This window comes from Anthonomus grandis, chromosome 9 (genome assembly GCF_022605725.1).
Source record: "Anthonomus grandis grandis chromosome 9, icAntGran1.3, whole genome shotgun sequence".
Classification (NCBI taxonomy): domain Eukaryota; kingdom Metazoa; phylum Arthropoda; class Insecta; order Coleoptera; family Curculionidae; genus Anthonomus; species Anthonomus grandis.
Genome location: NC_065554.1, coordinates 29,914,327 through 29,942,123, shown reverse-complemented (window position 1 = coordinate 29,942,123; position 27,797 = coordinate 29,914,327). Strand labels below are relative to the sequence as shown.

Sequence of the window (27,797 nt, the reverse complement as noted above, 5' to 3'; positions counted from 1 at the left end):
AATTAAAAATTGGAATAAAAACTTGATTTTTGAAAAATTAAATAAAAATTGATCTACTTCATGGATTTTCTTAGTTTATCTACTAAAGTATTAAGAAGGATTTCGAGTTTCTTTTAAAGTAAAAATGAAGTAAATCGAAGCAATAGAATCAAAGTTACTTAAAATATAAAAAAAAATCAGTAACAATAAAATTACCCACTGAAGTTCGCATAGGACCACGACCTGTATAACATTAACTTCTAATTTAAAATTACTTATCGTAGTAAGGCATGTTTTATAGTTTTAACAATTTAAAAGAAAAAAAGTGACAATTTCAGCACTATTTAATAAAAAATCGCAATGTTCTATATATTTTGAAAAAACTTGTTTGGTCATAATATATCCTTAAAATGTTGAAACACCTGTCATAATTAATAAGCCTGCGATTGAAAACTGGAAATTTTATACACATTTACATCAGCTTAGACAACTATATAATACAAAAATCGCCCCTATTAAAATGTTAGTTTTAATTTAAAACATGTTTGCGTTAACTGGCACCTCTATTTATTATAAATCTATTAGATTCAGTAAGCCTGTTTCAAGCCGTAATTAACTTGAAATACAATCGAAGTTATATAAGAAACAATGACCGAAACTTGGCAGAGCGTTAAAAGACATAAAAGGTTATTATCACTATCAAATTGTGCAAAATTCACTCACTATTTGCCAAACGCTCCTTGGCAAAGAGGATCTATATATAATAAGTTAAAAATTATTATACCTAACTACGCGAAACACCTTTTTTTTCTTCTCAGGCAACTCGGTATTTTTTTTTTTTAAAGTTAATTGGAAGAAATTTTAATGCGAACAAGTCGCCCTCACTTAAAAACTACACGAATTACAATAGAAATCCACATTATTTCCGCCGTACAAAAATTTCAAATTTGCTTTGTTAAAAACTGTTTATTAAATATTCGTTATTGTGTGTGTGTTTTTGGAATTAAGGAAATCTTATCAGTATAAGATTTGTTCAATTTATTACCCTAATGAATGCACAGTCAATGAATGGCATGAATGCAAATGTCAATGAAATAAATTATGGCACTTAAAAGGCTTCAATTAATTTGTTAAAACTTCTTTAGATATTATGAAAATTGGGTCATAAAAGAAAGGATGTAAGGAATTCCTTACATCCTTTCTAACGTTACTACTCAAAATTTGATTACCTCAACGTTGCCAGCAAGTAATAAACGATAATGGATATTCTATTAACTATTAAGAAAAAAGGTTTTAGTAATTTAACCAAACATTGACTGCACCCCATAAAAAGCCAACCGCTCGTCCTACCTAAATGAGCACCTCCCCGTCACGTTCCTCCTCTCTACTCACACCTCCCGACCTCTTCTTCTCCTCGTCTCATACGTTCACCGGCGTGACCGCTTTCTTGTCCTTCTTCTTCGACACGAACGTTTCGGTGGTGCACTTGGGGCCCTCCTCGGGACTGTAGGACCAGCGCACCTTCTCCTTGGTCACCACCGTCGGTTTCTCCGTCTCGGGCGTTTTCGATTTGTTGCGAGTTTTTACAAACTCGGTCACCTTTTGTCACTGAATCTCGCAGAAGGGCAGTTTCTGGGTGTCCTTGGTGGTGTCCGCGGTGTCCGCGTTACTCACGTCGTCTTTTGGCGATTCCGCGTTACTCGTGCCTCCCTGTCCACTGAATAATAAAAATTTAATTCCTGAATTGGCTTTAAATATATTTGAATAAACGATAGGAATTACCTTATGGACCCAGGGGGGCACATTGATTGTCATCTAAGCGCCAAAGTGGACACCATCGGAGGTCGACTGGGCTTATTCTCCAAGATCTTCTCGATGTCTTGGACTATGTTGGTGTTCAGTTTAGGAATTAGCTATTCGCAAAGAGATATTATAAGGTTCACACTATACAGTTATATGTTTAATAAACTCACCTGTAATGCCTGAATACTCTCATATAACTGATCAACATTACTGGCACCAAGTAAAAGACACTGTACAGACTCATTTTTTAGACTCCAAGCTATGGTGAGTTGAGTGAGTGAGCAGCCAAGCTTCTCTGCCAGACTATTAAGTTCACGAATCCTCTCTGAATGCCTCCTGGTCTCTTCGGGTTGGATTCTTTCCTTCATCCAACCATAACCCTTAAGGAAAAAGATCGTTAATAAGTGTTTGTTCACTGAGGCAAATATGACTTAAGTACATCTTTGTTAACTGCAGCTGTTTCATCCTCGGTCCAAGAAAACGAGCTGTACTTGTTTCTGAAGCTTGCTCTGGAGAAGAGCTGAATTGTGCTGTCGTCTTTACCTTGGGATAGGCCCATGGAAATGGGAGACCAAGCCATAAGACCTGAAGCATATAAATGTGTTCTTTAAGCTATATATCAAATACCTGAAATGGATGGTTAAACATTCCTTAGATATTTAAATAAACTTTAAGTAAATAAGGTAATAGAAGTTATTTTATTTTTCTTGGCGTCTTAAAGAAGTTTTTAAGCACGTTTTAAATAATTTTGGACGCGGAAACTTCGGGAAAATTATCGACGGTTATGTGGTGATACCACATAATTACATTACGTCATACTTTACAGGAGGAGCAAAACACTGTTTTTAAAATTGGTATTGAAAGATATTTTAGAAGTTTAGGTGTTTCAGTTTTCATTAGATCATTAAATAGATGTTTCCTCAATTTTGAGCTAAATTTAAGAATTCTTATTTTTTTACAGTAGATACGGGAAATCACTTTTACCTGAACATATGAAATTGATAGTTACTTGATGTCACATAGCTAGAAACAAGTAAAAACAAGTTGGGGGAAAAATATTGCACAGAAACAATTATATCATAATTTTCTGGATATTATATATATATTCAAAAAATAAAAACGAGTACAAAATAGTTGCTATTTTTACTTTTCAACATGAGGTAAGTTGTCATAAAAACTATGGCAGTCTTTTGGTATCACAGCCTTTAGTTAATTAAAACAAAATGCGTAGTTTGGCAACGTTGCTTAATTAGTTAAAATCAGGAGCTTCAACCATTAAAAGTGTTAGAGACACCCTAGTAACGACTTTCTTTATTTTTTTTTAACGATTCATCGATATCTTCTAAGGAGTTAATTGATAGCATTTTTGGACGTCGCACACAGGCGAAAATCGGGGAAAAGCCGGCCATTAATAGTAGTAGTGCTGATATGAACCACAAACATATTTAATCATAAGAAAATGTTAAAACTAAGATAACACGTTCATTTTAAACATTTTTTTAAATCCCCCCCGCCCTCCTTGGGTTCATTTATTGCATTACATAGGCGCTGCGTAAGTATGCATTTCCTTAAAAAAATTTCAGAATGTTATTATTTCAACAATTTTTCAGTTAAGAGTTTAAAATTCATAATACGGAAAATTTTTGAAATAAAATTCAAAATGTTGAGACTTTTGATAATATAAGTACCTGAGTTTAATAAAATTTCTTATTATAAATTACTAAATAAAGTTGTGTTTTGTTTGTTTTTGTGCTATTTCATTTTATAAGTAACCTTTGCTTTGTGTGTAAAAATAAGCAATTAAAATACATGTTAAGAGTAATATATTTAAGTATGTAAAGTATATACAGAGCTTACTTAACAATAACTTTGTAATAATAGTAAAGCCTAACCTATCTTAATAATAATTAAAATCAATCAATATCTTCACTATCACTTTCATCAGCAGAAATTGTTGGTTCATCAAAAAATGCCAAAACTTCTAAAGGGTACTGTTTAAGCTTTTTAGCAGATGATTTTTTCATATTGGAGATTAAAGGATCAGAAGATATTAAGAGATTACAAAATATATCTTCCATGTTTTGTTTTCTTGAAAACTTCCGTGCATGAAATTCTCTGAATCTTTTAATATCTTTATTTCTTGATTCCTGGGCTTCTTCGCCAAGTTGCCCAATTGGAACCAAAAAATATGATATTATATCAGAACTGTGCATTAAGATTTTATGCACGGAAGTTGGCATATTGTACCACGGATACAATTCTACAAATTTTCTGGCCGTATCATGACAGTAATCTTTAAAACTATCGATTTTAATATGAAAACCACTAGAAATTGTTAATAAAATTACTCTGAATCTAAATATCAAATCTTGATTAATGCCTGTAATTTCCGAAGCTTTAGCAGCATTCTCAAAAAAACGGCGAGCAGTGTTGCCGTCATTAGTACTTCCAAAACCAGGTTTTGGTCGGTCAACCAATAGTCCCATTTCTTTAAAAAATAAGTCTTGGATTCGTTTTTTGGCATTTGCAAGTTTTTCTTTGTTTTCCTGGCCTCGCGCTTGCCATTGCTTAAATTCCATCTTATAAGATAGATGCAGCAAACACTCAAAAAAACGAATCCAAGCATGTAAAGATGACAAACCAAATTGAAATCTAGATTCGTCAGCAATTTTCTGTTTTAAAACCTTATCGATATTGTTAAAATCTTTGGATGTTAGATTACACAAATAGCATCTCTGAGTTGAAGTATTTTCAGTAACAGCATTACACAATTTGCCATCTATCATTGTAAAATATAAAATGTGTTTTAAAAATACATTGTTGTTTCATGCCTAAACTGGACTCTAAGAGGTCTACAGAATCGTGTGGAGGAAGTTCTGGGATTTTCCCAGATTACAAACTTATCTTTTGATTTCGGATCACCGTTAATAAGCTGAATTGGTACCATTGATGTTAAAAAGATATTAGCATCTGAAATATTGGACTCTGCAAACTGCTGTTTGTATTGACCCAGAACTCCCGTCACACCCCCATTTGCAAATTAAATTTAAATTATTATATTTTTCTTGGTTTAAAGAATTTAAAACTTCTTTTAGGGACTCAAATAACTTTAAAGATGTATGATCCAGCAAACTTTGAAGAGGCACTTCAGCAACATCCTCAGAAATGTTTAGGTTTTCTGGGTAGCACCTTTTTTTTGCGGCAGTTATTGACTCATAATTAGGATAAAGAGTTGACCTATGGCTTTTTGCCGAATTTCTTATAAGATTGTATTGAAATTTTGTCAATTTAGCCTCTACAAAAAGCGATAAGGCTTCGTCCGCTGAAAATGGTATTTCACATTCTTTTTCAAGAGATTTTTTATATTTTGATGCACGGGTTGGTGATGAGAATGCAACATTTTTTAACACATCTGCTTCATCCAGTTCACCTTCGGACCTAAACTTCATTTGAGCAGCAAATGTTAGTTCTTCAGGGCTTCGATCTGCTCGCATCTGTTCAGTTCTTCTTCTTTTTGATCGGTCACTTAAATCTAAAAATCCAGTGAATGGCCTCCCTCTACTCGATAGAGTTGTATCCTGCATTTCGGCTGGTTGAGCTTCATTCATTGCAGAAGAAAATTCCAACTCAATATTTAACCAATCTCGATTTTTATATTCAAATGCAGTTTTATTTCTTGATGCTGATGACCATTTTGTGTCATATTTCTCGATGAATTTATATATGACTTTTGAAGACTCTTCTGACAAGCGTTCAACTCGCATGGTAGAGGTCACTTTTTCTGCCAAATAACGGCACTGCTCCATTCTTTTCTTGGACTGACAAATTCCTAACCAACTGACAAGTTGGCTTCTTTTAAACCAAGCAGATTTTGTTGCTGTCCCTGAAATAATAAGTAATTTTGTTAATTATTTTTCATAAGATTTTGCCATTTAAAATGGGTTGCCATATTGAATTTTAAACCCATATGGCATTTTTTTTATTTCTATATTAAATTTCCTATTAAATTATGTTTTATTTTATAAAAATTAATTTATTCTTCAAGTTAGTAGCAGAAAATTATTTCTTGCGTTTTGGACCTACAATAGCATTTTATACGAATCTGGACCCGGACTACAAATCTTTAAAAATATTTTTTCGTCAAGATCGCAAATTATCGCAGCAACTTAAGACTGGATCTTACAAAGGACTTATTAAGCAATAATTTAAAACTAATTTAAATTCGGGAAATTACGCAAAATCATACTTTTAGTTTAGCAGAAGATCAGAAATTTAAATTTTTAAAAAAAATTAACTGTTAACTTTTCAAAAAATCAGTAATAAAAAAAAGTAAAGAAATATTTTTAATTAATATTCTACTTACCACTAGCAATAGGCTCCATTGTTGCTTTACAAAATTTTCACCCACACTTTGCCGAAAAACTAAATTTAAATTACTACTTTTTACAGGCGCTTTTGAATCACAATGAAATAGTCTCCACGAACATCAACTTTCAACTAAAATATTTCTGCAAGTGACAAGACAAAAAACAAAAGGGTAATTGTTTATTATACCCAGGTAACTAGATAATTGAATTATACTCAGAATAGGCCTTAATTGGGAAGTTGGTATTTCTGATTTATGGCCGGCTTTTCCCCGAATTTCGCCTGTGTGCGTCGTAGCGACGCGACTGTAACTGCGAGATGTAATAGGAAAATCTCATCCATTTTTCACAAAGAGACCGACGTATACAACAGACGAAAAACAATGAAAAACACAAAGTCACGGTCTCACAACATTTACTTAAAGCTACACGTGTTTCGCTCTATTCAGAGCATCATCAGGCCTTAAAACGTTGGCAAAACAGTAAATAAACGACATGTTTATTTACTTATTACACGTGTAGCTTTAAGTAAATGTTGTGACTTTGTGTTTTTCATTGTTTTTCGTCTGTTGCGAGATGTAACTTTAAGCCGGTATTTGAATATTCTACATAATACTTACCGACTCCAATTTTATTATACAACTCGGGCATATAAAGTTCGGTCTTCTCGCGGCAAAACAGATGGTATTCCGCCTGTTCTACGATGGGGGTGACGCAATTGAACTGTCTACAGTTGGTGTAGGCCTCCATTATTTCCACCGGGGACCATCGGGCGGTGCCCCAGTACATCACCCAGCCTTGATTAATCACATAGTTCATTGCTCTCACCACCTCTGTTAAAAAAAAAAATGAAAAGCTTAAATATTGTGGTAAAAATCTGGATTCTCTTACCTTCCATGGGACACATAGGATCCGCCTTATGTACAATGACAACGTCTATGTAGGAGAGTTGTAATCGGTGCAGGCTGGCCTTAACGCTCTCTATGATGTGTTTCCTGGATAATCCCCTTTCCTCAGACCTGGAAATGTCACACACACACTCTATAAGGATTTACGGAATTTATTGCCAGACTTAGGCGACGCTCGGAAGGGTATTAAATTCTAATTTTGAGGCTTAATGAAACGTTCGAAAAGCCGCACCTGTTTACGGCGCATATACCATTCAAGTTATTATTTTGACGATTTGTTGGTCTTGTTGCGAATCTGGGGACACATGAGAGGATATAATTTATATCTCTAAAAATTGTATAATAAGATTGTTATTGTTAATGAAAACGAATTCTTTTAATGTCTTACCGTGGCTGAATGCTTTGGTCACATTTCATGAAAAAAAAACATAATCTGCAACATCTGTCATAATTGTCAATAATGAAGAAAATGAGTAAGAACAATGTGTCAAACAGCTCATCCAGTAATCAATAATCAATACAAGTTGTAAATCAATTATTGTTATTACTGTGTTTGGGATCTGGATTTTACTGTTCAATTGTTACCTTCTGGATCTCTTTAAAGGTTCTAAAGGCATCCAAGGACTGATAGTAAACGTCCATTAGTCTTCATAGATAAATTGGGCAGTTATATTCAAGATATTCCAAATTTTTAAGGTTATGGACACATTCAAAAATTTGCCATGGAGAAAGATATTAAAACAAAACTGGACAAATTTTGAATAATCACTTCGCAATTACTTCTTCCGGGCCGTTTAGAAATTTTTTTTCTTAAACGCTTTATACAGGTCTAAAAACCCCATAAAACCCCTATATATTATAAAATACCTAAAAGGTTTGAAATTTTATATTAACATTAATTAATTATTTACATAAAGATGATTCCACGACTTTAATTAGGAAAACAGTTTATTCTCGACTTCTTGAATTGTCCCGGTATCCTAGGCGGTCATCTTGGATTGTGGGAGGAGCTTATTAGGTTCCATATGTCACAAGCTGTATAGAGGGCGTGGCTTCGGTTTCGTTTGTTACAGGGGTTGTTCACAATGTAGGTACTTTTGTCATTTGTTGAATTTTTAATTATTACGTTGACGGCAGTCGAACGTTTTCTTTTAGAGATTTTTTTAAATTTATTCACGTCATCGGCTCGTTGTGTCAAAAGTGGGGAATTGCGTGGCTTTGATATCGTGTTTTTTGGAAGAGTTTTTCAATATGTACTTTTTTCCATCATGTCGTTAACGTGTGGTTTTGCAGAATCAATAGAAATTTATTAAAAAAAATTATAAATGATTCGACTGATTCACGTCTTTGGCCAGAGTTGATTGATGATTGATTTGTTAAAAATATCACGTGACAGCTGTCATTAATTTTCCACCAGAGCCTGGAAGATTTTCTTTATTTCAACACAAATTCATTATTTTTTTTTTACTGGCTGTTGAACATTAACGATATATGTTCAGTAAAACTATTCAAATTCGAGACAGTAATGACAACTGTTTGTTTGCTCCCGGTATGTCACTGTCAGCGGCCATCTTAGATTGCCATGACAGTTTGTTGAGGAGCTTGATTTGATTAACTAAATGTCACGTAACAGCTGGTCATTTATTAAACAAAAGAGCCTGGAAGATTTTATTCATATAAAGAAAAATTAATTATTTATTTCTTACAGGTAGTTGAACATAAACACTAATAAAAATAGTTCACGTCTTTGAACAATATTCGGCCAAACTATTTAAATTCAAGACACTAATGTCAACTCTTTGTTTACCCCTGGTACGTCATTATCCTTACCATGATTAATAATACAAAATCGGTCACGTGACATTTGTCAGCCAAATGAAAGGCGTGGCTTCGTTTTTTTTTTGTTACAAGGGTTATTCAAAAGGTACATTTTATGGTTGTTTAATAGTTGAATTTTCTCACTTTTTCCTTTGTGTTAAATTACATTTCGTTAACATAAATTGGGTTGGCTTGTAAGTTGTTAAGAAGAAATTCCTTTAAGTTCCCTTAGATTAATTTCATGTTCCATAGGCAACTAAATCGTTCATTTATGCTTAATCGACATTAAATTTGATATGATTACCAAAAGAGATAATCTGCTCATATTGGTAGTATCAATTCAATATTAAAGGTTGTTCTGTTACCTCTAGAATAATCAAATCAGCTTTATGTAATGATCATACTGTGCTCTAGAAAATTGGGTAAATTCAATACTAACAATAACTAATTGTTACCTGGTGCTCCAGTAAATCTTCGTGGTTACGATAAAAGTGGTGCGTTTCCAACCTCTGCGCGTTAAGATTCTTCCAAGTTCGACTTCTGCACGTGTACCTTTAAAAAAAAAAATGAAAATTTCAATTTAAAACCTTATGAGTTGTCAGAGTTGATGAGCGTTACCAGAATGCGCCTCGGACAAATCGAAGACATTGATTCCGCTTTCAACCGCTAAAACTATTATTTGTTCTGCTTGTTCCTCCGTTACGTTTGGACTGAATGTCGGCCAAGTACCTACACGAAAACATGATTAATTTCAATGATGTCGTTTAATTTTTTTTAATTAAAATACGAACCTAAACCGATGTTGGAAACTCTCAGGCCGCTCTTTCCCAAATTCCGGTACCGTAAGCCGGGGGTGGCGTTGGCGGTACGGTTGAGCTGCAGCTGCGGTACCGCCGGCGCCAACCCGCCCCCGATCAGCAGCTGCTCCTTGGTGGTGTAGCTGACAGCGTCCACCTTGTCGGCTAATTGGCTGAGGGCGCTCCCGGCGCTGAATTCTTCCATACAATCCAGACTCGCTATTGGTGCCCTGCACCTTAATTTAATAAAACCGCTTATCACCCTATATGCACTTTTACCATAAATTAAAACACTATTGAAATACTACATACTATACTACTACTATAAGTAAAAATCTAAGCTAAAGACTAAATTGTCAAGACCACTTTCGAACGGCCATAAATTTTAATAAATGATACCCTTGCTCCGGTCGAGTATCGACTAATACGTTTTGTGCATTTGCCTTCATGAAAAATTTGTTTCGTAAATGCAGACGATAATTTCAAATCAATATATATGTAGGTACATACATATGTATATAAAACGAAAACGTGTTCTTTTATAAATAAAAATTAATGGAATGAGGCAGGTTTGAAAGGTATGAAGTTATTTTATTTGACCGATATCTCTTGATCTACTATAGACAAAATCATGGAACTAATTTTGTATGACAGATAATGTTCTAGTTTACAATTTTAATTTACTACTTGAAATAAATTAAATAATCTCCCTGAAAAACCACAATGAGTTAATTTATGCAGTGATTAACAGATGTGGCTAGATAGACATGATAAGTTAGTAACAAAAGATCGGCAAAAACTCCATGCTGGGCTACAGAGATGAGTTCTTTTGTGTGACTAAATACGGACCAATTCAGGATAATTTCGAAAATTTTGGAGAAGCTATGACACCAATGCAATCTTTAACCAAGAAATTAGGTACACCATCTACAGCAGATGTTGACTTATTTTTGAGAATTTTACTAACCAAAATAATCTGGGAAGCATCATCATTGGAAATGTTAAAGTGGGGTTATGAAACGTCGACGAATGGTTAATGAAATTTGATTGTATAAATGCCTCACCAAAGAACAGTGCAAAAGCATCAACTATGTCTTATGGGTCTTTAGTTACCATGTCATGAGGTAGCCTTATGATCCCAGGAATCCTGATTCCAGCCTTCTTAGAACCAATAGAATTCCAAAAGCTAGATGGATCCCAGAAATATTCCTTTCAGTGTTTGATATACCATACAATTTATATTCATTGCATATTCGTAGTTTGAAGGCGTCTAAGAGAACGGAATTTATTTCGAAAAAATGGAGAATTGTACATTTTAAAGTTATTAATAGCTTTTTCTTTCTTATAAATGTTCTTAATCAATTCTCGAGAATAACAATTTGGAAGTCTTCTTTTACGGCTCCACATGCAATATTAAAGCAATTAGAGCATTTACACTTCAAGGTTCTGTCGGGGCAAGACACAATAGAAAATGACTGATATTTCACCTTTTTCTACAGAATTTTGTAAAGAAAGTCACTATCAACAAAAAATGCTATAAACTTAGGACATTAAAAGGCCTTTCAATCTTCTAAGGCTATAAAACTTTCAAATCGGATATAGCGCTCAGAAATTACAGTCATTTGAAATTGGCTGATGTCGATGAAGCCTGCATAAGTGTACATCTGCTAAAATTTCATTAATATCTCTTGATTTAGTAAAGCTAAAATTATAAAATATTTTTTATCTGAAAGACAATGTTCCAATCTACAAATTTGCTTTATATTCTAAGACCTCGAAACCCAATACGAACGGAGTTATTTAAGCTGATAAGCTGAACAACGTTCAGTCAAAGGAAAAAAAGATAGCGTCTTATATCTCTCTTGGAACTAGTTCTACTGAATTAATTTTGTAGGGTAATTTATGATCGATAAAAAATATCTTAAACGATTAAAATCGGACTAAAGTTTTAGGAATTACAACCGTTTGAACCTGGGTTGACGAAACTAATGCCTGTGAGTGTCCACCTGGAGATCATTCATTGATCTTCTACAACTTTTATATGATAGATAATATTCCAATCTACAATTTTGCTTTATACTTCGATACCTCTAATCCCAATACAAAAGGAGTTACTTACGCTGATAAGCTTTAACATTCAGTAAAAGGAAAAAATAGCTTATATCTCTCTTGGTATTGGTGCTACAAAATTTATTAATAAATCAATTTTGTAGAGTGAAAAAATATTTAAATGAGCTAAAAATATTTGAATCTTAGCTGACCTAACTGAATTCTGTGAGTGTCCTTCTAGAGATCTTTGATCAACATCTCTTGAGCTACTAAATTTAAGAACCTAAAACAATTCATCAATAAATCAGTTTTGTAAGGTGAGTTATGGTTAAAAAATAAAAAAATATTTAAATCCCTTAAAGGGTTTATGAACTAGAGTCATTTGAATTATGGTTAAGCTCATAGAAGCCTTTAAGTGTCTACTGGACCGATATCTCTTGATCTGCCGAAACTAAAATTATGAAATAACTTTTATCTGAAAGACAATGTTCCAATTGAGAATTTTAGAGTAATTTAAGTTTATAATCTTTATCATGCAGTCAAGGAAAGAAGAAAAAAATCTCTTTTAGAACTGGTTCTATAGGATTTATCAGTAAGTCAATTTTGTAGAGTAACCTATGATTTACAATAAAAGTGAAATGCTTTATTGGTGTCATTTGAATCCTAGCTGATCTCAGTGAAGCCCGGAGATGTCCATCTGTAGATCTTTGATCGATAACTCTTGATCTACTGAGGCTAGGATCATCAAACAACTTTTATATGAAAGGCCATATTCTAGTTAACAATTCTGATTGAAATGAAACCTCTTAATTTAATAATCAAGCAGTTATCCAAGCTGACAAACTGGAAAACCACTCATATTTTCTCTTGGTACTGCTTCTACCGAGTTCATCATTTATGTAATCAATTTTGATGATCTACAAAAAACGTCATAAGATATTAGAATCGGCCTAAGGGATTAGGAGCTACAGACATTTGAAATTCTGGAAACCTTCAATTGATATATGCCACGCCACGTTGCCACTTTTGTTTTTTTTTTGTTGATAAATGCAGAAAGAAAAGACAGTTTGCTAAATCTTACCTGTATATCGTAGGCGGCTGTGAGTCCTCGCTAATATTATCATTATTATTATTGTCATTGTTTTGGTAGTTGCACAGGGTCACGTGTGACATGATCATTAATTAGCTGGAGCTTCGTCGATATCGATTATACGTCGTCGTAGTCGATATGGTATCGATATTAAGAATTATTGAGCTTTTGTGCTATATATATCTATATATAATACTGGTTTATTTCTAAGTTTTAAAGCTATTCGTCAATTGAACTGTGTTAGGCACTACGCGATATTTTTCCTTCGATATTAATTACTTGCTGAAAAATAAATTATACTTATGTATTTATGTATACAGGGGGTAAGAAGTTTCGAATAGATCCATCATCAACTTGACAAGCAACGATATATCATAACATTGAAACTTCACTGAACAAGTATACCCATCTCTCTTATACGCTTCGTTATTGTCATAAGTTTGTCTCTTTCTTACCCCCTTACAAAATAAACTTCATTTGTTAATTAGTGATATGGAAGTCCAAATACTGTAATTACTACATAAGATTACGAGTAAGAGAAAGATAGCCTAAGAAATATATTCGAGAAATTAATGATCTTATTGGAAATTTTTATATCCAGTATACTCGTCTTTGTCTTACACATGTTGTTGCCATAAGTCTGGCTCCTTCTTACACCATGTTTAGCTAAAATAATTACATTATTTGGACTTTAATAAAGAAAGGCCTATTGGCAATAACAACATAAAAGACAAAGAGGGCTATATGTAAAAATTAAATTTTTTTCAAAAAGTTCTTTTCCCATCTCTGTCTTATGCGTTATTACATATGTCAAGTCGATCTCTCTCTTGAAAAATTTAATTAAATCTTTTTTTTCGGAAATATTCGGAACTTTTTCACAATTTAATTTATTTGTAGCATATTGCCCTATATAGTGGACAATGGATGTGCTAATATAGGGCATGTTGTCAGATACACTTTTAAACAAAATAAAATAAACGTGAGTAACGTTAACACAGTAAGAGAGAACTTTCTGTTTGGCAACGTTGCATATTCCACGAATATGATTCCTATTAAATTTTGACAGGTGCGAGATTAAAATCAAACGAGCTCTGATTAAATATTAATGAAAACGTAATACGTTGCCAACTTGCGTACAATAATATTTGGTAAAGTTTCAGTTACTTTTTTTGTTTGGCATTTAGAACATATATACAGGGTGTGCTAAATACAAATTTGCTACTCCCGTATATTTTTACAGTTCCAAAGGCCATATTGATTTAATTGTCGGATTTTCTCTATTATGCTTTGACCTTGTATGTCGCTAAACTGTTCCAGTATTTCTATAAAATCCAGCGATAAAATCGTTTGAACGTTTGGTGTTTTGCCTATTGTGCTATAATAAGAAAAAAATTAATTATTTATGTCTTACGTGCATTACTGGAACAAAAATTTAATTTTCCTGAATTTTAGTCAATGAATTGCAGTCATTTTCTGAGAAAAAACTAAAAAAGCCTTAAGAATAGTCCACAAATCAATAATTGCAAAATTTTGACCAGTAGAACTCGAGATATTGGCGTGTCAACAAGATACAAATTATTTACTTTCGGAATCAAAATTTACGTTTGTTGACTGTTAGTCAATGAATTTGGGTGTTTTTTCAACAAATACTAAAAAAGCCTTTGGAATAGTCTACAAATCAATAAATGCAAAATTTTGACCAAAAGAACTTGAGATATTGATGTGTGTCAACAAAAGATAAATTATTTTATTTCTCACAGGCACTCCTGGAATAAAAATTCCAATTTCTTAATAGTTAGTCAATGGATTTGACTAATTTTTTCAAATAAGACTAAAGAGATCTTTGGAATAGTCCACAAATTTATAATTGCAAAATTTTGACAACAAGAACTTGAGATATTGGCATGCGAACAAGAAACAAATTATTTTCTTTCTTACAGGTTCACCTAGAATAAAAATTTTAAATTCTTCACTTTTACTGAATGAATTTTTGTAATTTTGTCTAAAAGCCTAAAAAAGTCTTCAGAGTAGCTCATAAATTAATAATTGCTAAATTTTGCTTATTTAAAATCACGATATTGGCCTGCCAATAGGAAACGAATTATTTTGATTCTTACAGGTTCTCTTGAAATAAAAAGTCTACTTTCTTGACTTTTAGTAAATGGATTTTAAATAATTTCTTCAGGAAAAACTAAAAAAGCCTTAAGAGTAGTCCATAAATCAATAATTGCAAAATTTTGCCTAGTAAAACTCAAAATATTAGCGTGCCAATAAAAGATAATTTATTTTCTTTTTTACAGGCACTCCTGGAATAAAAAACACTTTTTCTTGACTAACTTTCTCTGTCTACCATTAAACAGCCAGTTTTAGAGAATTTATCTTCCAGTATCGATTTAGAGAATTTATCTCTCCAGTTAAACAGGCCATCTCGTGAGCGTTATTACTGGTTTATAAGGTCTGAAACATGTAACCTTCGACACATATAAAAAAAAAATAATATTTTGAGACCGAGGCTTGGGGTGTTTATTTTTTCTCTTTTTCTCTAGTTTTAGAAAATACAAATAAGCGGCAAAGATGCTGGACAAGCAATAGTCGAAAGCCGTATATAACTAGAAATTTTTGGTGAAGAAATGTTCAAAATCGCTTTTGTAGATTGCGAAATATAAGGGTTCAAAGTTTCGGGTAAAATGGTGAAGGTTGTAAGCAAGACTTGACTTTGAAATGCTCATAGCTTTATTAAAAAAAAACAGATATTAAGGTGGTTCTTTTAGCGTTAGCTAAGTATAAGTGTCAAGAATAGGAATATTTTAACAAATGTAAAAACATAGGGGTGCACTGAGAGTAATAATTTAAAGTCTTTAGAGTAGTAAATTATTTTGTCTCTTACAGGCACACAGGGAAAAAAAAAAGTAAATTTTCTTGACGTTTAATAAATGAATTCAAGGCTATTTTTTCAGAATAGTCTATAAATCTATTATTGTAAAAGATACCGACATACCAAATAAAAGATAAATTATTTTGTTTTTTACAAGCACTATTGGAATAAAAATTTAATTTTCTTGACTTTTATTAAAAAGAATTTTGGTCGTTTCTTCAAAAAAGTTTGGAAAAGTCTTCAGAGTAGTCCACAAATTAATAATTTCAAAATTTTGACTACCAGAACTTGAGATATTGGTGTGCAAATAAGAAAGAAATTATTTTATTTTTTACAGGCACTCCTGGAATAAAAATTGTAATTTCTTGACTTTTGATGAATGGATTTCAGTCGTTTCTTCAGGAAAGGTTGATGTAACCTGCAGAGTAATCAAGGAATCAATAATTACAAAAATCTGACTACTAGAACTCAAGATGTTGGCGTGTCAATAGGACATAAAATACTTTTTTTCTTACGGGCACTCACTGGAATAAAAATTTAATTTACTTAACTTTTACTGAATGAATTTTTGTAATTTTTTCAAAAAATACTAAAAAACCCTTAAGAGTAGTCCACAAATCAAGAATTGTAATTTTTTGACTATTAAAACTCAAAATATTAGCGTGCCAATAAGAGACAATTTATTTTCTTTTTACATGCATTCCTGGGATAAAAATCCCATTTTCTTGCATTTCATTGAATGGATTTTAGTCATTTCTTTAAAGAAGACTGAAAAAATCTGCAGAGTTATCCACAAATCAATAATTTCAAAATCTTGACTACCAGTACTTGAGATACTGGCGTGCAAATAAGAGAGAAATTATTTTATTTTCCACAGGCACTCCTGGAATAAAAATTTTTTTAACTTTTACTGAATCAATTTTTATAATTTTTTTAAAAAAGATTAAAAAATCCTTAAGAGTAGTTCATAATTCAAGAATTCCAAAATTTTGTCTACTAAAACTCAAAATATTAGCGTGCCAATAAGAGATTTTTTTTTAAAATAATAATATATTTAGCAAATATGTTACATATAAATTACAGAGGGTTTAAATAGTAAATACAACATTCATATGCCTATAAGTAATTAAAAACTAATTTAAAATACAAAAATAAAAAAACACTTATGTTAAGTGAAGGATTTTTTAATAATTGGAAAATAATTTCAGATTTTTTTTTTTGAAAAAATTGTTTTATTTCTTATAAATTGATAAATCACCTAAAAAGCTTGAAAAAGTCCAATGGATTTCCAGAAAAGTGAGAAAAACGTTTTAACAATTTTTTTCGTGATTTTCTTGAAAATGTTCTTTTTGCACTGGAATCTTTAGCAAAAACAGAACAAATGATAAAGAATAGCAAGCACTTTGTTGTAAACCTCGAAATAAAGAAGTTATGAAGGATTTTTCAATAATAATATGTTTACTTAGCATATTTGCTACATACATAGTAACAAGGCAAGAATCGAGAAACTACAAACTCATAATTAACAATATAAAACCTAAAAATATATAAAAATATCATAAAACTTTGACCACCAGAACCTGAGTATTGACGTGCCAATAAGTGAGCAATTATTTTATTTTATACAGGCACTCCTAGAATAAAAATTCCAATTTTTTGACTTTTGATGAATAGATTTTAGTGATTTCTTCAGAAAAGGTTCAAATATTCTGCAGAGTAGTCCAGGAATCAATAATTGCAAAAATTTGACTACTAGAACTTAAGATATCGGCGTGTCTACAAGAGACAAATTAATTTTTTTTACAGGCACTCCTGGAATAAAAATTTAATTTTTTGAACTTGTAGTGAATGAATTTTTGTAATTTTTTTGAAAAATACTAAAGAATCCTTAAGAGTAGTCCATGAAGATTCGGTGAAGTTTCAGGTAAAATGGTGAACGTGCTAGGCAAGGAAACTTTGAAATGCTCATAACTTTATTAAAAAAACAGATATTAAGGTAGTTCTTTTTGCGTTAGCTAGGTGTAAGTGTCAAGAATAGAAATATTTTAATAGTTTTAAAAAAATAGGGGAACGTGGTGCATTGAGAGTAAAAATTTAAAAAGTCTTCACAGTAGTATACAAGTCAATAAAAGGTTTTGACCACTAGAACTCAAGATAATGACGTGTCAATAGGAGCAATTTTAGCTTTTTCTTCAGATGAGACTAAAAAACTTTTGGAATAATCTATAAATTAATTATTGTAAAATTATAATTATTAGAACTCAAGATAATTGACCTAACAATGAAAGATAAATTATTTTGTTTTTCACAAGCACTACTGGAATAAAAATTTAACTTTCGTGACTTTTATTGAATGGATTTTACTCGTTTTTTCAAAAAAAGACTGAAAAAGTCTATAGAGTAATCCACAAATTAATAATTTCAAAATTTTGACCATCAGAACTTGAGATATTGGCGTGCCAATAAGTGAGAAATTATTTTATATTTTACAGGCACTCCTAAAATAAAAATTCTAATTTCTTGACTTTTGATGAATGTATCTTCAGAAAAGGTTCAAATAATCTGCAGAGTAGTCCAGGAATCGATAATTGTAAAAATGTGATTACTAGAACTCAATATATTGGCGTGTCTACAAGAGATAAAATTGTTTTTTTTACAGGCACTCCTGGAATAAAAATTTAATTTTTTTAACTTTTACTGAATGATTTTTTGTAATTTTTTTAAAAAAGATTAAAAAATCCTTAAGAGTAGTTTATAAATCAAGAATTCCAAAATTTTGTCTACTAAAACTCAAAATATTAGCGTGCCAATAAGAGACAATTTATTTTCTTTTTACAGGCATTTTTAGAATAAAAAGTCAATTTTCTTGCATTTCATTGGATGAACTTTATTTATTTCATTAAAAAAGACTGAAAAAGTTTGTAGAGTAATCCACAAATCAATAATTTTAAAATTTTGACCACCAGAACTTGAGATATTGGCGTGCCAATAAGTGAGAAACTATTTTATCTTTTACAGGCACTCCTAGAATAAAAATTCCAATTTATTGACTTTTGATGAATAGATTTTAGTGATTTCTTCAGAAAAGGTTCAAATATTCTGCAGAGTAGTCCAGGAATCAATAATTGCAAAAATTTGAATACTAGAACTCAATATATTGGCGTGTCTACAAGAGACAAATTTATTTTTTTTTACAGGCACTCCTGGAATAAAAAACACTTTTTCTTGACTAACTTTCTCTGTCTACCATTAAACAGCCAGTTTTAGAGAATTTATCTTCCAGTATCGATTTAAAGAATATATCTCTCCAGTTAAACAGGCCATCTCGTGAGCGTTATTACTGGTTTATAAGGTCTGATGATGCTTTTTAAAGCGAAACATGTAACCTTCGACACATATAAAAAAAATAATATTTTAAGACCGAGACTTGGGGTGTTTATTTTTTCTCTTTTTCTCTAGTTTCAGAAAATACAAATAAGCGGCAAAGATGCTGGACAAGCAATAGTCGTATATAACTAGAAATTTTTGGTAAAAAAAATTTCAAAATCGCTTTTGTAGATTGCGAAATATAAGGGTTCAAAGTTACGGGTAAAATGGTGAAGGTTGTAGGCAAGGCAACTTTGAAATGCTCATAACTTTATTAAAAAAAAAAGAGATATGAAGGTGGTTCTTTTAGCGTTAGCTAAGTATAAGTGTCAAGAATAGGAATATTTTAACAAATGTAAAAACATAGGGGTGCACTGAGAGTAAAAATTTAAAGTCTTTAGAGTAGTAAATTATTTTGTCTCTTACAGGCACACAGGGAAAAAAAGTAAATTTTCTTGACGTTTAATAAATGAATTCAAGGCTATTTTTTCAGAATAGTCTATAAATCTATTATTGTAAAAGATACCGACATACCAAATAAAAGATAAATTATTTTGTTTTTTACAAGCACTATTGGAATAAAAATTTAATTTTCTTGACTTTTATTAAAAAGAGTTTTGGTCGTTTCTTCAAAAAAGTTTGGAAAAATCTTCAGAGTAGTCCACAAATTAATAATTTCAAAATTTTGACTACCAGAATTTGAGATATTGGTGTGCAAATAAGAAAGAAATTATTTTATTTTTTACAGGCACTCCTGGAATAAAAATTGTAATTTCTTGACTTTTGATGAATGGATTTCAGTCGTTTCTTCAGGAAAAGTTGATGTAACCTGCAGAGTAATCAAGGAATCAATAATTACAAAAATTTGACTACTAGAACTCAAGATGTTGGCGTGTCAATAGGACATAAAATACTTTTTTTCTTACGGGCACTCACTGGAATAAAAATTTAATTTACTTAACTTTTACTGAATGAATTTTTGTAATTTTTTCAAAAAATACTAAAAAACCCTTAAGAGTAGTCCACAAATCAAGAATTGTAATTTTTTGACTATTAAAACTCAAAATATTAGCGTGCCAATAAGAGACAATTTATTTTCTTTTTACATGCATTCCTGGGATAAAAATCCCATTTTCTTGCATTTCATTGAATGGATTTTAGTCATTTCTTTAAAGAAGACTGAAAAAATCTGCAGTGTTATCCACAAATCAATAATTTCAAAATCTTGACTACCAGTACTTGAGATACTGGCGTGCAAATAAGAGAGAAATTATTTTATTTTCTACAGGCACTCCTGGAATAAAAATTTTTTAAACTTTTACTGAATGAATTTTTATAATTTTTTTAAAAAAGATTAAAAAATCCTTAAGAGTAGTTCATAAATCAAGAATTCCAAAATTTTGTCTACTAAAACTCAAAATATTAGCGTGCCAATAAGAGATTTTTTTTTAAAATAATAATATATTTAGCAAATATGCTACATATAAATTACAGAGGGTTTAAATAATAAATACAACATTCATATGCCTATAAGTAATTAAAAACTAATTTAAAACACAAAAATAAAAAAATACTTATGTTAAGTGAAGGATTTTTTAATAATTGGAAAATAATTTGAGATTTTTTTTTTGAAAAAATTGTTTTATTTCTTATAAATTGATAAATCACCTAAAAAGCTTGAAAAAGTTCAATGGATTTCCAGAAAAGTGGGTAAAAACGTTTTAACAATTTTTTTCCTGATTTTCTTGAAAATTTTCTTTTTGCACTGGAATCTTTATCAAAAACAGAACCAACGATAAAGAATAGCAAGCACTTCGTTGTAAACCTCGAAATAAAGAAGTTATGAAGGATTTTTCAATAATAATATGTTTACTTAGCATATTTGCTACATACATAGTAACAAGGCAAGAATCGAGAAACTACAAACTCATAATTAACAATATAAAACCTAAAAATATATAAAAATATCATAAAACTTTGACCACCAGAACCTGAGTATTGACGTGCCAATAAGTGAGCAATTATTTTATTTTATACAGGCACTCCTAGAATAAAAATTCCAATTTTTTGACTTTTGATGAATAGATTTTAGTGATTTCTTCAGAAAAGGTTCAAATATTCTGCAGAGTAGTCCAGGAATCAATAATTGCAAACATTTGACTACTAGAACTTAAGATATCGGCGTGTCTACAAGAGACAAATTAATTTTTTTTACAGGCACTCCTGGAATAAAAATTTAATTTTTTGAACTTGTAGTGAATGAATTTTTGTAATTTTTTTGAAAAATACTAAAGAATCCTTAAGAGTAGTCCATGAAGATTCGGTGAAGTTTCAGGTAAAATGGTGAACGTGCTAGGCAAGGAAACTTTGAAATGCTCATAACTTTATTAAAAAAACAGATATTAAGGTGGTTCTTTTTGCGTTAGCTAGGTGTAAGTGTCAAGAATAGAAATATTTTAATAGTTTAAAAAAAATAGGGGAACGTGGTGCATTGAGAGTAAAAATTTAAAAAGTCTTCATAGTAGTATACAAGTCAATAAAAAGTTTTGACCACTAGAACCCAAGATATTGACGTGTCAATAGGAGCAATTTTAGCTATTGCTTTAAAAGAGACTAAAAAACTTTTAGAATAATCTATAAATTAATTATTGTAAAATTATAATTATTAGAACTCAAGATAATTGACCTAACAATGAAAGATAAATTATTTTGTTTTTCACAAGCACTACTGGAATAAAAATTTAATTTTCGTGACTTTTATTGAATGGATTTTACTCGTTTTTTCAAAAAAAGATTGAAAAAGTCTATAGAGTAATTCACAAATCAATAATTATAAGGCACTCCTGGAAAAAAAATATAATTTTCTTAACTTTTAGTGAATGAGTTTTTGTAATTTTTTTTTTAAAAACACTAAAAAATCCTTAAGAGTAGTCTATAAATCAAGAATTTAAAAAATTTTAACTACTAAAACTCAAAATATTAGCGTGCCAATAAGAGACAATTTATTTTCTTTTTACAGGCATTTTTAGAATAAAAAGTCAATTTTCTTGCATTTCATTGGATGAATTTTATTTATTTCATGAAAAAAGACTGAAAAAGTCTGTAGAGTAATTCACAAATCAATAATTTTAAAATTTTGACCACCAGAACTTGAGATATTGGCGTGCCAATAAGTGAGAAACTATTTTATCTTTTACAGGCACTCCTAGAATAAAAATTCCAATTTATTGACTTTTGATGAATAGATTTTAGTGATTTCTTCACAAAAGGTTCAAATATTCTGCACAGTAATTCAGGAATCAATAATTGCAAAAATTTGAATACTAGAACTCAATATATTGGCGTGTCTACAAGAGACAAATTTATTTATTTTTACAGGCACTCCTGGAATAAAAGTTTAATTTTCTTGACTTTTAGTGAATGAATTTTTTTGAAAAACACTGAAAAATCCTTAAGAGTAGTCCATAAATCAATAATTGCAAAATTTTGCCTAGTAAAACTCAAAATATTAGCGTGCCAATAAAAGATAATTTATTTTCTTTTTTACAAGCACTCCTGGAATAAAAAACACTTTTTCTTGACTAACTTTCTCTGTCTACCATTAAACAGCCAGTTTTAGAGAATTTATCTTCCAGTATCGATTCAGAGAATATATCTCTCCAGTTAAGCAGGTCATCTCGTGAGCGTTATTACTGGTTTATAAGGTCTGAAACATGTAACCTTCGACACATATAAAAAAAAATAATAATATTTTGAGACCGAGGCTTGGGGTGTTTATTTTTTCTCTTTTTCTCTAGTTTTAGAAAATACAAATAAGCGGCAAAGATGCTGGACAAGTAATAGTCGAAAGCCGTATATAACTAGAATTTTTTGGTGAAGAAATGTTCAAAATCGCTTTTGTAGATTGCGAAATATAAGGGTTCAAAGTTACGGGTAAAATGGTGAAGGTTGTAGGCAAGGCAACTTTGAAATGCTCATAACTTTATTAAAAAAAAAAAGAGATATTAAGGTGGTTCTTTTAGCGTTAGCTAAGTATAAGTGTCAAGAATAGGAATATTTTAACAAATGTAAAAACATAGGGGTGCACTGAGAGTAATAATTTAAAGTCTTTAGAGTAGTAAATTATTTTGTCTCTTACAGGCACACAGGGAAAAAAAAAAGTAAATTTTCTTGACGTTTAATAAATGAATTCAAGGCTATTTTTTCAGAATAGTCTATAAATCTATTATTGTAAAAGATACCGACATACCAAATAAAAGATAAATTATTTTGTTTTTTACAAGCACTCCTGGAATAAAAATTGTAATTTCTTGACTTTTGATGAATGGATTTCAGTCGTTTCTTTAGGAAAGGTTGATGTAACCTGCAGAGTAATCAAGGAATCAATAATTACAAAAATCTGACTACTAGAACTCAAGATGTTGGCGTGTCAATAGGACATAAAATACTTTTTTTCTTACGGGCACTTACTGGAATAAAAATTTAATTTACTTAACTTTTACTGAATGAATTTTTGTAATTTTTTCAAAAAATACTAAAAAACCCTTAAGAGTAGTCCACAAATCAAGAATTGTAATTTTTTGACTATTAAAACTCAAAATATTAGCGTGCCAATAAGAGACAATTTATTTTCTTTTTACATGCATTCCTGGGATAAAAATCCCATTTTCTTGCATTTCATTGAATGGATTTTAGTCATTTCTTTAAAGAAGACTGAAAAAATCTGCAGTGTTATCCACAAATCAATAATTTCAAAATCTTGACTACCAGTACTTGAGATACTGGCGTGCAAATAAGAGAGAAATTATTTTATTTTCCACAGGCACTCCTGGAATAAAAATTTTTTTAACTTTTACTGAATCAATTTTTATAATTTTTTTAAAAAAGATTAAAAAATCCTTAAGAGTAGTTCATAAATCAAGAATTCCAAAATTTTGTCTACTAAAACTCAAAATATTAGCGTGCCAATAAGAGATTTTTTTTTTAAATAATAATATATTTAGCAAATATGTTACATATAAATTACAGAGGGTTTAAATAGTAAATACAACATTCATATGCCTATAAGTAATTAAAAACTAATTTAAAACACAAAAATAAAAAAACACTTATGTTAAGTGAAGGATTTTTTAATAATTGGAAAATAATTTCAGATTTTTTTTTTTGAAAAAATTGTTTTATTTCTTATAAATTGATAAATCACCTAAAAAGCTTGAAAAAGTCCAATGGATTTCCAGAAAAGTGAGAAAAACGTTTTAACAATTTTTTTCGTGATTTTCTTGAAAATGTTCTTTTTGCACTGGAATCTTTAGCAAAAACAGAACAAATGATAAAGAATAGCAAGCACTTTGTTGTAAACCTCGAAATAAAGAAGTTATGAAGGATTTTTCAATAATAATATGTTTACTTAGCATATTTGCTACATACGTGGTAACAAGGCAAGAATCGAGAAACTACAAACTCATAATTAACAATATAAAACCTAAAAATATATAAAAATATCATAAAACTTTGACCACCAGAACCTGAGTATTGACGTGCCAATAAGTGAGCAATTATTTTATTTTGTACAGGCACTCCTAGAATAAAAATTCCAATTTTTTTGACTTTTGATGAATAGATTTTAGTGATTTCTTCAGAAAAGGTTCAAATATTCTGCAGAGTAGTCCAGGAATCAATAATTGCAAACATTTGACTACTAGAACTCAAGATATCAACCTGTCTACAAGAGACAAAATAATTTTTTTTTACAGGCACTCCTGGAATAAAAATTTAATTTTTTGAACTTGTAGTGAATGAATTTTTGTAATTTTTTTGAAAAATACTAAAGAATCCTTAAGAGTAGTCCATGAAGATTCGGTGAAGTTTCAGGTAAAATGGTGAACGTGCTACGCAAGGAAACTTTGAAATGCTCATAACTTTATTAAAAAAACAGATATTAAGGTGGTTCTTTTTGCGTTAGCTAGGTGTAAGTGTCAAGAATAGAAATATTTTAATAGTTTAAAAAAAATAGGGGAACGTGGTGCATTGAGAGTAAAAATTTAAAAAGTCTTCACAGTAGTATACAAGTCAATAAAAAGTTTTGACCACTAGAACCCAAGATAATGACGTGTCAATAGGAGCAATTTTAGTTTTTTCTTCAGAAGAGACTAAAAAACTTTTGGAATAATCTATAAATTAATTATTGTAAAATTATAATTATTAGAACTCAAGATATTGACATAACAATGAAAGATAAATTATTTTGTTTTTTTACAAGCACTACTGGAATAAAAATTTAATTTTCGTGACTTTTATTGAATGGATTTTACTCGTTTTTTCAAAAAAAGACTGAAAAAGTCTATAGAGTAATCCACAAATCAATAATTTCAAAATTTTGACCATCAGAACTTGAGATATTGGTGTACCAATAAGAGAGAAAATTTTTACAGGCACTCCTAAAATAAAAATTCTAATTTCTTGACTTTTGATGAATAGATTTTAGTGGTTTCTTCAGAAAAGGTTCAAATAATCTGCAGAGTAGTCCAGGAATCGATAATTGTAAAAATGTGATTACTAGAACTCAAGATATCGGCGTGTCTACAAGAGACAAATTAATTTGTTTTACAGTCAAAATTTAATTTTTTGAACTTTTACTGAATGAATTTTTGTAATTTTTTTGAAAAACACTAAAAAATCCTTAAGAGTAGTCCATAAATCAATAATTTCAAAATTTTAACTACTAAAACTCAAAATATTAGCCTGCCAATAAAAAATAAAATGTATTTTCTTTTTACAGGCATTTTTGGAATAAAAATTCAATTTTCTTGCATTTCATTGAATGGATTTTAGGCATTTCTTTAAAGAAGACTGAAAAATTCTGCAGAGTAATCCACAAATCAATAATTTCAAAATTTTGACCACCAGAACCTGAGATATTGGCGTGCCAATAAGTGAGAAACTATTTTCTTTTTTACAGGCACTCCTAGAATAAAAATTCTAATTTCTTGACTCTTGATGAATAGATTTTAGTGATTTTTGCAGAAAAGGTTCAAATAATCTGCAAAGAACTCCAGAAATCAATAATTGCAAAAATTTAGCTACTAGAACTCAAGATATTGGCGTGTCTACAAAAGACAAAATTTTTTTTTACATGCACTCCTGGAATAAAAATTTAATTTTCTGAACTTTTAGTGAACGAATTTTAGTCTTTTTTTTTTAAAGCCTAAAACACCTTTTAGGCTAGTCCATAAATCAACAGTTGCAAAAATCTGAATAATAGCACTTAGGATATTGGCCTGGGCAATAAGAGACAATTTTCTTCTCTTTCCTAACATGAAAATTAATTTTCTAGTGACTTGACTTTTCTAGTCATTTCTTTAGTAAAGACTTGAAAGTCTTCAAAGTAGTCCATTAATTAATAATTGCAAAATCTCGAATTCTATAATTCAAGATATCGGTGTGCCAATAAGAGACAAATTAATTTATTTCTTACAGGAACTCCTGGCATAAAAATTTAATTTTTTTGACCTTTAGTAAACGGGTTTTTGTCATTTTTTCAACAAAGACATCTAGCAACATTAAGCAACCTTATTTTAACAGTTGGCAATAATTTTTATTTTGATTTCTATCCAAAATGGCAATTTTGAAATCTTGGACCACGCCCAAAATTAAAAGTGTTGAATAAAAGAAGTTATTTTGTTAAATAAAATATTTAACAGGGGAAGATGTAGCCAGTTTCATATGGAGATGGCAACATTGCACCGTTGCATGAAAATCTTTTTTTTTATTACTAGGTCTAAGTTCTAACTCTATAAGAATAAATACTAAAACTAGTTAAATAAACCCTAACTATGTAGATCTAGAACTAATTTACTTTCCTATAACCTGTTTAAAAAAAGAACATTTCTAATCCATACTAAGAGCCTTTAAAACGGAATGAAAATATGAAAAATAAATAAGGTCTATAGGGGATCGTGGAAATTTCATTTTTATTATTTATCTATCGGAAAACGTAATTTCCAGAAGTGGATAAGAACCAAAAATCTACAGGAAGAATCTTGATCGATCTTTTCCTGAACCGGTGCCAAGAAATTCCGAGGTTGACACTTTGTTATTTTTTTATTTATAACTCTAATATGTAAAGTTCTAAAGTGAAAAAGTTCTCTGTCAACATGCACTATATATATAAATATATTTAAAAAAGAAAATAATTAGAAGTGATCTAATCTAAAAATAAAATGTCAACAGCTCCTTACGTTTCAACATTTAAAGCTACCAAACCGGGAACAACAACTCTACAGTATAAACTTTGAAAAATTAACGTTAACATTAACAATTATTTTTTTCTTTTAATTCATACGCGTCGCTGTATATTTTTAATTTTTAAATAAAACAATAATAAGAAGACTTTGAGGGGTACGGGGGGAGAAAATATCGATATTTTCACACGAAGTGAGGCACAAGAACACTCGGCACCAAGCGTTAAATCCGGTAATAAAAAAATTTGTAATTTTAATATAAAGAAAAATCACATTTTTTTTTGTGTGTGTGTGAGACGGGGTGCTAAGGGGTTTTTCGCGTTTAAGGCACACACACACACACACACACACAGACACGAGAGAGTTTCGTCACTGCAGCAATGCCAGCCTGGAATGCGGAGTGTGCGCGTTCAGCTCAGGAGATCCAGACCGGTTTGCAGGAATTTTCGTTAGTCAGGGGGCAAATTCAGTTTTTTATTTAGTACGTCGCATAATGCGGTAATTTTAT

The 27,797-nt window shown here is 30.6% G+C and overlaps 1 protein-coding gene across 1 annotated transcript; it reads right to left on the bottom strand.

Annotated features, from left to right (window-relative positions):
• Positions 1-160: 160 nt before the first annotated feature.
• LOC126740274 (voltage-gated potassium channel subunit beta-2) lies at positions 161-27,643 on the bottom strand. The gene is made up of 11 exons (XM_050446226.1): positions 27,287-27,643; positions 12,800-13,090; positions 9,664-9,905; positions 9,491-9,601; positions 9,328-9,424; positions 7,038-7,165; positions 6,767-6,979; positions 2,222-2,367; positions 1,953-2,162; positions 1,762-1,892; positions 161-1,696 (listed from the first exon to the last, which is right to left on the bottom strand). The coding sequence occupies exons 2-10, from the start codon at positions 12,895-12,897 to the stop codon at positions 1,791-1,793; spliced, it is 1,347 nt and encodes a 448-aa protein (XP_050302183.1). The 5' UTR covers positions 12,898-13,090; positions 27,287-27,643; the 3' UTR covers positions 161-1,696; positions 1,762-1,790.
• Between the last annotated feature and the right edge of the window lie 154 nt (positions 27,644-27,797).

Bases quoted from the DNA above. Each gene is read 5' to 3' on its own strand.
- LOC126740274 (XM_050446226.1), bottom strand. From the start codon at position 12,897: ATGATCATGTCACACGTGACCCTGTGCAACTACCAAAACAATGACAAT. The intron at 2,163-2,221 runs GTACTTAAGTCA...TTTTTCCTTAAG, and splicing joins CAGCTGCAGTTAACAAAGAT to GGTTATGGTTGGATGAAGGA. The intron at 1,893-1,952 runs GTGAGTTTATTA...CTTTGCGAATAG, and splicing joins AGAGTATTCAGGCATTACAG to CTAATTCCTAAACTGAACAC.